General features: G+C 52.4%; 1 protein-coding gene across 3 annotated transcripts in view; it reads left to right on the top strand.

The window, feature by feature from the left end:
* DNM1 (dynamin 1) overlaps nt 1–14,823 on the top strand; it is a 59,691-nt gene that overhangs the window by 15,488 nt on the left and 29,380 nt on the right. For 2 of the 3 annotated variants that reach the window (XM_049774234.1, XM_049774237.1), the window contains exons 2-10: nt 1,939–2,012; nt 3,938–4,087; nt 4,503–4,706; nt 5,371–5,469; nt 5,566–5,726; nt 8,949–9,091; nt 9,224–9,359; nt 9,503–9,570; nt 10,959–11,097. In XM_049774234.1, coding sequence (XP_049630191.1) covers nt 1,939–2,012; nt 3,938–4,087; nt 4,503–4,706; nt 5,371–5,469; nt 5,566–5,726; nt 8,949–9,091; nt 9,224–9,359; nt 9,503–9,570; nt 10,959–11,097 — 1,174 coding nt within the window. Of the gene's footprint in view, nt 1–1,938; nt 2,013–3,937; nt 4,088–4,502; nt 4,707–5,370; nt 5,470–5,565; nt 5,727–8,948; nt 9,092–9,223; nt 9,360–9,502; nt 9,571–10,958; nt 11,098–12,707; nt 12,847–14,823 lie in introns of all 3 variants that reach the window. The other variant, XM_049774236.1, reaches the window with a different exon arrangement.

Raw genomic sequence — 14,823 nt, forward strand, 5'->3', positions numbered from 1 at the left:
GGATTTGAACATTCAGTTACTGTGTGGGAAGGACCTGGCCAAGCCTGCTGCTGGGCCATGGGGCATAGTAACTGGTAGAGAGCTTCCAGGCTTGCCTTGCAAAAATAAAAAGTGCTGGCCTGGCACCCAGAAATGACGAATAAAGCTGAGGTTTGTCACCCTCTTCCTTCCCCATGGTAGGTGCTGGGCCATTGGCCACTGTGCCCCCTAGAGGTGGGGCTGGGTAAGGACAGGAAACTAGAGTGTGACCTCCCTAAGATTAATGGATCTTGCAAATTGGGTCACTCTGTAATATGGGCCCCCATGGTCTGCAGTGCAGGAAGTTCTGTGAGTTGGGGTCTTGCTCTGGGAGGGAGAAGCAGACCCCCACTCTGACTCTGCTGCAGCCCTGTAGGAATTTGAAATGTCCTTGCCTGTCCTTCCCCTGGAGGAAGGGACTTTGTGGGTCTCTGGACTGCTCCACCCTTTCCTGGTCCTCCAGATCCCAAGACTGCTGGTCCCAGCAGCCTTGTCCCTCACTGGGCCTTCCTCTTATTTTGTGCTGGCCTGTATAGAACACAGTGTGTAGACATGAGAACAGACAGGGCAGAGAGAACTGGCCCCTATAAGAGTTAGCCAGAGGGCTGGAGAGAACTTAGACGACTGGAGTTCATGCTTGGCATGAAAGAGACCCCGGTTTCATCCCCATATCATATGGTTTTCTGACAACCACTGAAAGAGACACCTGAGACACTGAGATAGGAGTAGCCCCTAGTATAACCAGGTATGGCCACAGATAAAAACATACAAAGAGGGGGCCAGAGTGAGTGATAGCACAGCAGCAGTAGAGCATTTGTCTTAAACGAGGCAAACCCCAACGGCCTCTAGTTCGAGTCCCCACATCCCATATGGTTCCCTGAGCCTGCCAGAAACAACTCCTGAGCACAGAGCCAGGAGTAACCCCTGATCGCCACCGTGTGTGACCCGAAAACAAACCAAACAAACAAAAACACACAAAGAGAGTGGACAGCAGGGAGGGCATTTGCCTTGCATGAAGCCAGCCTGGGTTCAATCTCCGGTATCCCATGTGGTTCCTTGAGCCCCTCTAGGAGTAATTCCTGAACTCAGAGCCAGGAGTCACCCCTGAGCACCACCAGATATGGCCCCCCTGAGGTTGACACTTGGGCATGAGCTGATATCTCAGTGATACACACCTGCTCGGGGTGGGGGGGCCAGCAGTGACTTTGAACCCCTCAGTGTGGCACTTCCACGATGAGGTCTGCAGGTGCTAAAGAGCAGAGTCAACCAACTCAGATCAGGCCCTGCTGTGGTAGAAGCCAGGTGGGTGTCCAGAGCCTCCAAATGTCCATCTGTAAAATGGGAACGATCCCAGCTCTCATCTCCCAGGGCTCCTGTGTGGAGTCCCCGAGGCACTGCCCATGAAGAGCCTGGCATGCGAGTGCATTAGGAAGTATGAGTTTCCCTGGTCCTTCTGCCACCATCACCCAGCTTCAACATCTGCAACATCTGCCCTTATGGAAGGGGAAGTGAGGAGAAGTGAGATTTGCTTTTCCCCACAACAGAAGGGAAGGGAGGAGGTGCAGCCTGGTGGTTCTCTGGGATCTGCTCTGTGGACACGAACTCTAATGCCTCAGTTTCTCCAGGTTTGAATGGCAGTGGCAGGAATGGGGTAGGGCCTTCTTTTCTGCGCAGAACCAACCCAGGTTACATAGTATAGAGGTCTGGACATTGCTGGCTGTCACCTGGCAGTGTCGCTTTACCAACTTTGAGACCCAGGACACCTGGGGGTCTTCTTCTCCACATTTCTAAGCCACAATTTTTTGAGGGGATCTGAAGTTTTTGGATAAGTTGGGGAGTTCTGGGTACCTCATAACAGGTCCCTGTGACAAATTAACTTCCTCAGATCTTGATCCTGCTCTCACCCTCATCTCTCTGCAGGGACTTCCTACCCCGTGGATCTGGCATTGTCACCCGAAGGCCCCTGGTCTTGCAGCTGGTCAATTCTTCCACAGGTTTGTCTGTCCTGCTTTCAACCTCTACCCCTCAGCAGCCAGGCCTGGCCTCTCTAGCCCACCTGGAGGAATGGGCTAGCCCAGTGGTCGGCAACCTGTGGCTCTCAAGCCACATTTGGCTCTTTACACTTTTAATTTGGCTCTTCTGTGTGCCGGGCGGCCGCTCTCTGTCAGTGCGCGCCCTGTGTGGCTCTCAAAATAAATTTCAATCGTGGTTTTGGCGAGATTTGGCTCAGTTGAAAAAAAAAAGGGTGCCGACCACTGGGCTAGCCTAACCCCTACACTTGCCTGCTCTATGACCTGGGTCCACATCTGGAGAGTGGGGTTAGACTGCATCATGGTTGGGATCAGAGAGAGAATACATGGGTTGAGGTATTTGCCTCAAACGTGATTGATCTGGGTTTGATCCCTGGCACCACAGAGAGTCATCTGAGCCTCACCAGGAGGAGGAATCCCTGAATCCAGAACCGGAAGTAATCCCTGAGCACCACCAGATGTGGTCCCACACACAAACACATACACATAAAAGTAAAATAAAGTGGGGCCAGAGAGATAGCGTGGAGATAAGGCGTTTGCCTTTCATGCAGAAGGACAGTGGATCGAATCCCGGCATCCCATATGGACCCCTGTGCCTGCCAAGGTTGATTTCTGAGCCTAGAGCCAGGAGCAACCCCTGAGCACTGCCGGGTGTGACCCAAAAAAAAACCCAAAAAAAAGTAAAATAGGGCCCGGAGAGATAGCACAGCGGTGTTTGCCTTGCAAGCAGTCGATCCAGGACCTAAGGTGGTTGGTTCAAATCCCGGTGTCCCATAGGGTCCCCTGTGCCTGCCAGGAGCTATTTCTGAGCAGACAGCCAGGAGTAACCCCTGAGCACCGCCGGGTGTGACCCAAAAATCAAAAAAAAAAAAAAGGTAAAATAAAGTATTTTTTGTTTTTGTTTTTGGGTCACACTCGGTGACACTCAGGGGTTACTCATGGCTCTGCGCTCAGAAATCGCCCCTGGCAGGCACTGGGGACCACATGGATGCCGGGATTCTAACCACCATCAGTCCTAGATCAGCTGCATGCAAAGCAAATGCCCTACCGCTGTGCTATCTCTCCGGCCCCAAATAAAGTGCATTATAGGGCTAGAGAAATGCTACGGTGGATAAAACGCTTGCCTTGCATGTGGCTGATCCAGGTTCCATTCCTGACAGGCGTAAGTCTCCTAAACATTGCTAGGAGTGATTCCTGAGCACATATCCAGGAGTGAGTGAGCCCTGACTACAACTGAGCATAGTCAAAACCCTAAATAATAAATAAATAAATAAATAAATAAATAAATAAATAAATAAATAAAATGCATTGTGGGAAAGCCAGAAAGATATTGCAGTGAGCTAGAGAACCTACCTGTATTGTTTTTGGAAGCTGCCAGTTTGAATCCCAGCACACCCCCTGGCCCTGCCTTCGTGCCATTAGGAGCAACCCCAAAGCACTGAGCCAGTAGCAGTTCCTGATCGCTTCTGGGTGTGGCCTCCAAACCCCGAAAAAGTAAAGAAATAAACAAGAAGAAATTCTGACTATGTGAGACAGCCCTCAACAGGCTGAGTGTAGTCTTTGCACGTAGGTGTCCCAGGTTTGATCTCTGGCAGTTTCTGGTCCCCTGAGTATAGCACCCCCAAAGTTGTAAAATCTAAATTGGAGAGGCTAGGAAGATGGCTGACCGCATGTCTCCCACCAAACAAGGAATTGTAATAACCCTTGAGGGCTGCTAAGTGTAGCCCTGGCCCAAACCAAACCAGGAAAGCTCAAGTCTTGTTAGGGAAGGGTCCATCCTTTTGTGTGTGAATATGTGGGGGGTGTGTTCCCAGCGAGAAGGGGACCCAGTCCTTTATATAGAATGCTTATATTATCTCTATCACATTTTCCCCCATTTTGGGGAACAGAATATGCCGAATTTTTGCACTGCAAGGGGAAGAAATTCACCGACTTTGAGGAGGTGCGCCTGGAGATCGAGGCTGAGACCGACCGGGTCACGGGAACCAACAAAGGCATCTCTCCTGTCCCTATCAACCTTCGTGTCTACTCACCTCATGGTGAGATTTGGCCCTGCCCTGGCCCTGCTGGGCCAATTTAGGGGACCTTTGGGGTAGCCTCACACCCTCCTTAGTACCTTCGCCTGGGCTCTGCTCATGCAGCCTGAGGATACCCAATTCCAAACCCCATCCTGCAAGACTTCGCCCACATATGACTATACCCCTTGGGGAATGCCCTTCCCTGGCCTCTGCCCACCTGCAGCCTTTGTTGCCCACTGCCAACCTGCCTCAGTGCATCTAATCCCAGGCTGCACCCTCCAGCTCTGCTCAACTCTGGCCATGCCTCTAGTGCCTAACCTAAGTCCTCCAACCTCTGGCCACAGACTACTACAGACCCTGTCTAAAAAGCCCCTTGCCCTTAAAATGCTCACCCTGTGCCTCACCTTGAGCCTGCCTTCTCTCCCATCCTGCCCAGTGCTGAACCTGACCCTGGTAGACCTGCCTGGAATGACCAAGGTTCCAGTTGGGGACCAGCCTCCCGACATCGAGTTCCAGATCCGGGACATGCTGATGCAGTTTGTCACCAAGGAGAACTGCCTCATCCTGGCCGTATCCCCGGCCAACTCTGACCTGGCCAACTCTGATGCTCTTAAGATTGCCAAGGAGGTGGACCCCCAGGGTGGGTACCCCGGGGATGGACACGCAAAGACCTGGAGTCTTTTCTCAGTGTAGAGGATCCGTCTGAGGGTCTAAGTGAATAGTGGGGGATCCAACTTATACTTTTATTATTATTGATATTAATTTTGGTTTTTTTTTTTGTTTGTTTATGGGCCACACCCAATGATGCTCAGGGGTTACTCCTGGCTATGTGCTCAGAAATTGCTCCTGGCCTAAAAAAAAATCACTCCTGGCCTGGAGGACAATATGGGACACCAGGGATCGAACTGCAGACTGTCCTAGGTTAGCGTGTGCAAGGCATTTGTACTACTGCCTGCGCCACCACTCTAGCCCCATTAATATTAATATTGTTATTATTATTTTACTTAAGCCTTTAAAGGTCATTTTGCATGACCTTGGGGGGAGAGGAGCTGAAGATATAGTACAGCAGGTAGGGCACTTGCTTTGCAAGTAGCTGACCTGGGTTTATCGCTAGCACCCGATAGGATCCCCTAAGCTCTGCCAAGAATGATGCCAATGTGCACAGCCAGGAGAGAGTCCTGAGCACAGCAGGATGTGGCCCCCTCCCAAAAAAAGGGTGGAAAGCAAGGATGAGAGGGTGTGCATGGGGTCTCCTGTGCAAGGGCTGATGCCGCGGTAGTTAGCCCTCTCCTGCTGTCCACCAGGTCAGCGCACCATTGGCGTCATCACCAAGCTGGACCTGATGGATGAGGGCACCGATGCCCGAGACGTGCTGGAAAACAAGTTGCTTCCTCTGCGCAGAGGTGGGTGACTCCGTCCCCTTCAGCAGGTGGCAGGCCCTGGTCCACTCTTTGCACTGCCCGTTACGCCCGTGGCCCTGACTCTGACCCCTTCTGCAGGCTACATCGGGGTGGTGAACCGGAGCCAGAAGGACATTGATGGCAAGAAGGACATCACGGCTGCATTGGCTGCTGAGCGCAAGTTCTTTCTCTCACACCCATCTTACCGCCATTTGGCCGACCGTATGGGCACCCCCTACCTCCAGAAAGTGCTCAATCAGGTAGGGGTTCAGTCCAGCCAGCCAGAGAATCACTGATGGTCATTTTGTGCAGGTGACCAGCCAGGTTAGCAGCCCCCTGGTGCCACCCACAAGCCCAGAGAAGTAGCGCTTCTGCCCAAGTCCCAGAGCTTTGCTGACCTGCTCTTGCCCTTTCAGGATGGAGTATGGCTCTGAAATGGGCTTGAGCAGGACTGAGGAGCCTTTATGAACTAGGCAGAAGCTGATGTTGATAGTAAGGGATTGAAGGGACTTGCCAGAACATTCCTTAATTAAAACAGGGCTTCCAGAGGTTGGAGCAATAGTATGACTGGCAGGGCACTTGCTTAGCATTCTCACCACCAAGATTCAATCCCTGGCATTCCATACGGTCCCCCAAGCACACCACCAGGAGTAAATTTTTCCCCACCCTTAATTTTTTTTAATTTACTTTTTGGGTCACACTGGCAACGCTCAGGGGTTACTCCTGGCTCTGCACTCAGAAATCACCCCTGGCAGGCTCAGGGGACGATACAGGATGCCGGGGATCAAACCACCATCGGTCCTGGGGCAGCCAAGTACAAGGCAAATGCCCTACCGCTGTGCTATCTCTATATCCCCAATCAGAGTAATTTTTTCTTTTTTGGTTTTGGGGCCACACCCTGTAACACTCAGGAATTACTCCTGGCTACGAGCTCAGAAATCGCTCCTGGTTTGGGTGATCACATGGGATGCCAGGGATTGAACCGAGGTCCATCCTAGGTCAGCCACGTGCAAGGCAAACGCCCTACTGCTGTGAACCAGGAGTAATTTTTTTTTGGTTTTGGGCTCACACCTGGCAGCACTCGGGCTACTCCTGGCTCTGCTCAGAAATTACTGCTGGCAGGCTTAGGGGACCATAAGGGATGCCAGGATTCGAACCACCACCTGTCCTAGATCGGCTGCTTGCAAAGCAAACGCCCTTTCTCTGTGCTATCTCTCTGGCCCCAAGAAGTAATTTTTAAGATCAGAGCCAGGTGTAACCTCTGAGCATTGTTGGATATGATCCCAAAACAAAACAAATATAAAATACAAACCAGGGCTTCCAGAACTGAGGTATACCTCTGTGTGTGTGTGTGTGTGTGTGTGTGTGTGTGTGTGTGTGTGTGTGTGTTTGAGGGTGCACACATGTATGGAGTGGGACAATCAGTGAGGAGAGCAGTGTGTGCAGGGGCAAAACTGGGACCCCGGAGGCCCCTGCCCTGGGTTTCAATCCCAGCTTTGTTATTTACCCCCTGAGACCTCCTTCAGCTGTGAGTCCCAAGATGACTGTGGTAATAAGACTGTTCCATGGTGCATTTTGTTGTTGTTTGTTGTGTATGTAAACAAAGTAATATTGTTTACAATTGTTTTTGTTTTTGGGCCACACCCTATGCAGGGGTCCTCAAACTTTTTAAACAGGGGGCCAGTTCACTGTCCCTCAGACCATTGGAGGGTCTGACTATAGTAAAAACAAAACTTATGAACGAATTCTTTTTTTTTTTTTTTTTTTTTTTTAGTTTTTGGGTCACACCCGGCGGTGCTCAGGGGTGACTCCTGGCTGTCTGCTCAGAAATAGCTCCTGGCAGGCACAGGGGACCATATGGGACACCGGGATTTGAACCAACCACCTTTGGTCCTGGATCGGCTGCTTGCAAGGCAAACGCCGCTGTGCTATCTCTCCGGGCCCATGAACGAATTCTTATGCACACTGCATATATCTTATTTTGCAATGAAGAAACAAAACAGATACAAATACAATATGTGGCCCGTGGGCCATAGTTTGAGGATCACTGCATCAGGGGTTATTCCTGGCTCTGTGCTCAGAAATTGCTCCTGGCTCGGAGACCATCTGGGATGCCATGAATTGAACCCAGGTCCATCCTGGGTCCTCTGCGTGTAAGGCAAATGCCCTACTGCTGGGCTGTCTCTCCAGCCCCTTCTTTGGTGCATGTTTACATGCAGTACACACATAAGAAGCATGCCTAAGTGAGTCTCAAAGTAAAAGCATTTCATTTTAGATAGGGAAGAATAAACTTGGTGGTCTTAGAGGACCTTGTCATGCTAGGGGTTAAACTTGGGGCACCTGCATACAAAGTGTATGCCCCGACCTCTGACTTTTGAGCATTATTCTATCCCAGTCCAACAATTCCTTAGGGAAAATCTTATACCTTAAAGTGTTAGGGGGTAGACCTTTAGCTGTCCCTGTCCACAGTTCACTTAGTTTGGCCCTCAGAGTATTGAAAAACTAAGTCTAATATGTCATCTCAAATAGAAATCTAGGTTCTGGGGCCGGAGAGATAGCATGAAGGTAAGGCATTTGTCTTGCATGCAGAAGGACAGTGGTTTATATCCCGGCATCTCATATGGTCCCCTGAGCCTGCCAGGAGCAATTTCTGAGTGTAGAGCCAGAATTAACCCCTGAGGGTTGCTGGGTGTGACCCCCCCAAAAAAAAAGAAAAAGAAAAAGAAATCTAGGTTTTTTGGCCAGTTAGATAGTTCAATGTTTCCAAGGGTCAGTGAGTTTGGGGCTGGAGTATAGCCTTGTCTATGGCCAACCCAGGTTTGATCCTGGCACCCCATGTGTCCAGTCCCATGAGCACTTCCAGGAGTAACTTCTGAGCATTGCTGATTTGGCCCCCAAAACAAAAACATAAGCAAAAGCAAGATCAAAGGGATGATTACTTGCTTTGTATGTGAGAGATCCAGCTTTCATACCTGGCATCACATAGTCCCTGAGCACTTCTAAACATGACTCCTTTGGGTACTGAGCCAGGAAGAGCCCCTAGACATTAGCAGGTCTGGCCTAAACCTCTTACCCCAAAAATAAGAGACAAGGAAATATCTAGATTTCTAGCTTCCACAAAAATCAACTTCTTCACTCAGTCATTCGATTGATAACATCGCTCAGCCTTACCTGTCACAGGAAGTTTTCGTCCTGGTGGGCATGGCCCAAATGGGCATTCTGGGCCCTGCCTGGGCCTGTGACTTTGGGTTCTTTTGCAGGGGGTGGGATCACACCCGGCGACGCTCAGGGGTTACTCCTGGCTCTGTGCTCAGAAATCGCTCCTGGCAGGCTCAGGGGACCAGATGGGATGCCGGGAATTGAACCAGGGTTCATCTAGGGTTGGCTGTGTGCAAGACAAATGCCCTACCACTGTACTATCGCTCTGGCTTCTGACCTATGACTTTGGGACCTCAATCCTTGTCTCACCCCCACCCTTCCAGCAACTGACCAACCACATCCGGGACACCCTGCCCGGACTTCGCAACAAGCTGCAGAGCCAGCTGCTGTCCATCGAGAAAGAGGTGGACGAATACAAGAACTTCCGCCCTGACGACCCAAGCCGCAAGACCAAGGCCCTGCTTCAGTGAGGCACCCCCAAACACCCCAAACTCTGCCCCACTCCCTGCCCCCAGCCTCCATCTCCTAGGGCTGTTGCTATCCCCTCAGTCTATCACACATACCCCCCTGCCCTGTCCTCTCCCCCAAATGCCCCCAGGATGGTCCAACAGTTTGCAGTAGACTTTGAGAAGCGCATTGAGGGTTCCGGTGACCAGATTGACACGTACGAGCTGTCTGGGGGAGCCCGTATCAACCGGATCTTCCACGAGCGCTTCCCCTTTGAGCTGGTCAAGGTAAGAAGGGTTGGGAGGAACAGGAGACCTTGGGGGGGGTAACCCCACCTGGCCGTTCTGTGTCCCTTTCTTTGCTGAGCCCTGACTGCCTCACAGGCCTGGTTTCTCGCCCACCAGTGCTCTCTCGCTCTTCCCCCACCCAGATGGAGTTTGACGAGAAGGAGCTTCGAAGAGAAATCAGCTACGCCATCAAGAATATTCATGGCATTAGGCATGTATTGGGGCCAGGGATGGGGTCTGCATTCCAGAAGGTGGGAGGAGAGTGGGGGAAGCTAGTGCAGGGGTTCAGGGAGTGAGGCCATGAGCTCCCCTTTGGCTAAACCCAGAGCTCCAGGCTCCAGTTTTCGCCACTCTGCTTTTCTGGCTCTCTGGATTGGTTGGAAGGAAGATGTAGAGGGACCCTGAGCCAGCTGTCCTCCCTGCCACCTGCTGTCCCCCATAGCAGGACCAGCTGGGCAGAACTCAGGACACAGGTGTGCAGGGACATACCCTCTGGGCTTGGGTCCCCTGCTCTTCCCCAGGTGAGCAGCACCCCCAGTCCTAAGGGTCTCTACTCGGGGTGCTCACCCTTTCAGACCTTCCAGAGCCCCATTCTTCCCCTAGTGAAGAGCAAGGCTGGAGCCTAAAGCAAGAAAGTGGGCGTGTGGGAGATAGGCCACTCACCCCTCAAACTCGCCTATCCACACCATTTTCCTTAACCAAACTGAGCTAATAGACCAGGTAGTGGCCCTTCCTTACCAAGTGCCAAGCACAGCCATAATACCCGACTTCCCCAGGGGTTCAATCCTGAAGCGATGTGGGGTTTACAGACAGTCACTGCATTGGTGGAGACTCAGGGGAAAAAAAAATCCCTCATCATAAAAGCAAACACTAGAGTCCCAGGAAGCTTAGAGAAAACCTAGGCCAGGGCAAGGATGCGCTTCTTCAAGGGGCTGCAGCACAGGTTTGTATGCCAGCACTTGGGTTTGAGGCCAGCTCTGCATTACCCCTGAGCACTGCCAGGTGGGCCCAAGTGGCCCCTGATCTATCCCAAAAACTGCCAGTTGGGGACCTCCCCAGCTAACCAGAAAAAAAGAGAGAGAAGCCAGCTTGGCTGGTTTCAAACTATTTCTGGTCACAATATTCTGCCTGGACAGACCCCCCCCTCCCCACCAGTAAAGGTCGAGCCTGTGCCCAGCACATCTAGACATGCCCACCTGGTCCTACCTGTCCCCACTGTCCCTCACAGTGAGTGACGTGACAATATCCCCACCCATGGGGCCGGAGAGATAGCATGGAGGTAGGGCATTTGCCTTACATGCAGAAGGATGGTGGTTCGAATCCCGGCATCCCATATGGTCCCCCAAGCCTGCCAGGGGCGATTTCTGAGCGTAGAGCCAGGAGTGGCCCCTGAGAGCTGCTGGGTGTGACCCAACAACAACAACAACAACAAAAAGACAATATCCCAATCCGTTTCACAGAGGGGGACAGGCAAGGCCAGAGTCAGGCAGAGGGAGGCCGCGGGCTGAGCCGGGTGGGGACGGGCCCCTAGCCTGGCTGTCTGTGCCCAGCTGCCGCTGAGGCTGACGCTGCGTCCCTTCTCCCGCTCGGGCCCTTCAGAACCGGGCTTTTCACCCCAGACATGGCCTTTGAGACCATTGTGAAAAAGCAGGTGAAGAAGATCCGAGAACCGTGTCTCAAGTGTGTGGACATGGTTATCTCGGAACTAATCAGCACCGTTAGGCAGTGCACCAAGAAGGTAACGCCACCGCCGCCTGCCCGCATTGTGCAGCGCCCTCCCCGCGCCCTCCCTGTAGCATGTCTAGGCCCCAGCGGGGTGGGGGGCAGCCACCATGCACCAGGGCAGCAGAACTCCAGGGGCACAGGGGACTCGCCCACTCCTTTGCAACCCCCCCCCAGTGAGACCCCAGGGATGACAACCCACCAAGCTCTCCAAGCTCAGAAAGGGACCCGGGGGGCTCATTTTGGGGGGGCTCCAGAGCCAGATTTAGTACTTACTCAGGCTTCCCCAACTCCCCACTGGCCTCCGTCCTCCCCATTCTCACCCCACCGTCACTCAGGACCCTGCCTTGGGACCCACCTTTCCCTTCCATCCACATCTGATTTTCCCGGGACTGAAGCCTCCCCCTTCTCTCCTCAAGAACCCCCTGACCTGACCTCCCCCCGGGGTGTGGAGTGAGGGAGGGAGTGGGGGTGACCCCCTTTTCACAGCAGGTGCTGACTCGATGGGCCCAAGGTGGGTGCAGGTGGCAGAGCTGTGCCTGGAAGCCAAGGCTTTGGACTCGCAGTTCAGTGCTTGTTTGAGTCCGCTCTCCAGCCGCCCTTTGTCCCTCTCCCCACCATTGCCTTGGCACGCCTCCCTCTCTCCATCTCCACTCTTTCTGTCCTGGCTCTCCTCTCTCTTTCTGTCTTTCCCAACAGAGTCCCTCCAGACCCTTTTGGGAGGTTAGGGCATCCCAGGAGGAGAAAGAGGGGTTGGGAGCTCAACTGTGGCTTCAGGAGGCGGCATCTGTGTCCGCCACTGCAAATGAGACACACACACACACACACAATCCCTGGAGTTGGGCAGTGCACAGCTTGGATAGCTGGACTCAGCCACCCTGGTGGTAGATAGGTAGGAAGGTAGAGAGTGGGTTTGGGCTATGGAGAGTCAGGACAAAGCGAGTGCAGAACTTAGCCTTGAAAACCAGGGCTGGATGGGATCCTGGTCACGTCAACCATTTGGGCAAAGATGGGATTTGGATTTTGTGGGGATTTTTGTATTTCTGTATTTTTTTCTTTTGGGCTACACCCACCAGTACTCAGGGCTTACTCCTGGCTCTGTACTCAGCAATCACTCCAAGCAGAGCTTGGGACACCATAAGGGGTGCCGGGATTGAACCCAGGTCGGCCGCGTGCAAGGCAAAAACCCTCCCGGCTGTATGATTGCTCTGGCCCTCTAAGAATAGCACTTGGAAAGAGAGGCTGGAGCAAACTCGGGGTAGCTAAGGGCTGGGAAGGAGGCCTCCCTCCCAGGGAGAAGGTGCGAACTCAGTATGGGGGCTGGCGTGGAGCAGAGGCTTGGGCCCTGCCAGCTGACCCCACCCAGACCCCCTGGGGGATGCTTGGCCACCTGGGGAGGGGATACGCATCCTGGGGGGCATCCGCAGGGAGGCCCCAGCCCATGCTCACCGTGTCTTCTGTTCTCTCTTTCTGTGTCTATGTCTCTCTCTCTCTTCCCCATGCCCGTGCCATCCTCTGCCCCTGGCCTCTGCCCCTGCTTGGCTTCTTGTCCCCCCCCTTGCCCTGCCCGCCCTGCGGTTGCTCCTCTTATTCCCCCCTTGCCCCCTCCCCCAATCCTGGGTGCAGGACGGGCCTCTTCACACCTGACCTCGCTTTTGAAGCCACAGTGAAAAAGCAGGTGCAGAAGCTTAAAGAGCCCAGTATCAAGTGTGTGGATATGGTAGTCAGTGAGCTCACGACCACCATCAGAAAGTGTAGCGAAAAGGTACGGGGCAGCCGGGCGGGCCTACCGGGAACAGAGCTGGCGGCCCAGTAGGCCCAAATGCCTGTGCTGGCGGGGACCCTGGCTCTAAGGTTCTATGCCCGCCCCTGATTGTGTGTGTCCAACTGCTTTTGGCCAGTCCCCACCCGAAGACTCGGCTTCACCGGGACATCTGGGTGGCCCATTTGTGCCAGTAGGAATGACAGTGGGGAGGGGCTGGAGTGGTGGCACAAGCGGTAGGGCATTGACCTTGCACACGCTACCTAGGACGGACAGCGGTTCCATCCCCCGGCGTTCCATATGGTCCCCCAAGCCATGAGCAATTTCTGGAGCCCTGGGCCTTGTCCTTGGGACCTGACTTCATTGTCTCAATCACCTTATAAGAAGGGCAGGATTAGCCCCACGTTGCTGATGACAAACCAGTGTCTGGGTGGGCCAAAGATAGCACAGCAGTAGGGCATTTGCCTTGCATGTGGGCCAATTCAGGATGGACCTGGGTTCGATTGCCAGCATCCCATATAGTCCCCTAAGCCTGCCAGGAGTGATTTCTGAGCGCAGTCAGGAGTAACCCCTGAGTGTTGCTGGGTGTGGCTCACTCCATCCCCCACCCCAAAAATATATAAACTGTCTGGGGCTGGTGAGATAGGACAGCGGGTAAGTTTCTTGCTTGCCTTAGGTCTACCTCACTAGGCCAGGAAAAAGCCCTAGTGACTGAGTATTACTGGTTGTCCCACCTCCCACCAAAAAGAAACAAAAAGAAAATTCAGCAATGCCAAAAACAACAAAAAATAAGAGTCAGAGAAAAGACAGAGTGGGGTTCAGACCTAGAAACTCATGAAATAGGGTTGAGGATCAGGGCAGCCTGGGTGGGGGAGCTATCCCAACCTCTCAAAAACAAAACCAAACAAAAACAGTTTGCCTAAAAGCATCTTGGGATTACTGAGCTGCATGAGTCAGGGACAGCCGCTGTTTGAGTCATCAGCTGACTTTTAGGAACCTTTTTCCTTCTTGTTTTCTTTGGGGCTTTTTGAGGACTTTGATCCAGATAGCAGGAAATAGCCCTTACCTGAGAATCTTTCTCTTGGGGGACTATTTCTAAAATGTAAATGGGCCAGGATCCGAGGCAGGAAGAGGGCAGGAGCCCAGACACACCTCAAAAAAGCTCCTTCTGGGGGACAGGGGTGGGGCAATCTGCTTGTATTATGTTATCGCTTGCAAATCAGTATCATGGCTTTTGTGGCTCATTCCTATAACTTGGTCACAGGCGACTTTAGCACAATTCGATCTCACTCTTACCCAAATTTTACTGAGGGTGTATGAGTGTGTGTGTGTGTGTGTGTGTGTGTGTGTGTGTGTGTGTGTGTGTGTTGAATTTGAGCATCTTTCAGAGCCTATTCCAGGTGAATTAAAATCTGGCTGGACAGAGTTTTTAGGCTACTTGCCACTTCTGAGCCTTAAAGATAAAGCATTTTTTTTCAGTCTCACTCTGGTTAAACCTTAAAAAAGAGGAGTTTGTTGGAGGCTGAAGAGATAGCATGGAGGTAGGGTGTTTGCCTTACATGCAGAAGGACTGTGGTTCAAATCTCGGCATCCCATATGGTCTCCCAAGCCTGCCAGGAGCGATTTCTGAGTGTAGAGCCAGGAATAACCCCTGAGCACTGCCGGGTGTGACTCTCCCCCCCCCCCCAAAAAAAAAGGAGTTTGTTTTAAGCCACCACAACTCCCTTTACAAAAGAAAAAAGACCAACAGATTTTTAGAGCTGTTTTTTTTTGTTGTTGTTATTTTTTTTTTCTTCCCTGAGAAGGATCAGACAGTTGCAGTTCAAATTTGAGAAATGCTAACGCTGGGATGAAAAGGCACCCACCCTCTGCAAAGATCCCTACCTAGTAAGATGTCTGTGCATTTCTGGCAAAGATTCTCTTTGTGGGGCTGGGCGGTGGCGCTAAAGGTAAGGTGTCTGCCTTGCCTGCGTTAGCCTT

Source organism: Suncus etruscus, chromosome 5 (genome assembly GCF_024139225.1).
Source record: "Suncus etruscus isolate mSunEtr1 chromosome 5, mSunEtr1.pri.cur, whole genome shotgun sequence".
NCBI classification, from domain to species: domain Eukaryota; kingdom Metazoa; phylum Chordata; class Mammalia; order Eulipotyphla; family Soricidae; genus Suncus; species Suncus etruscus.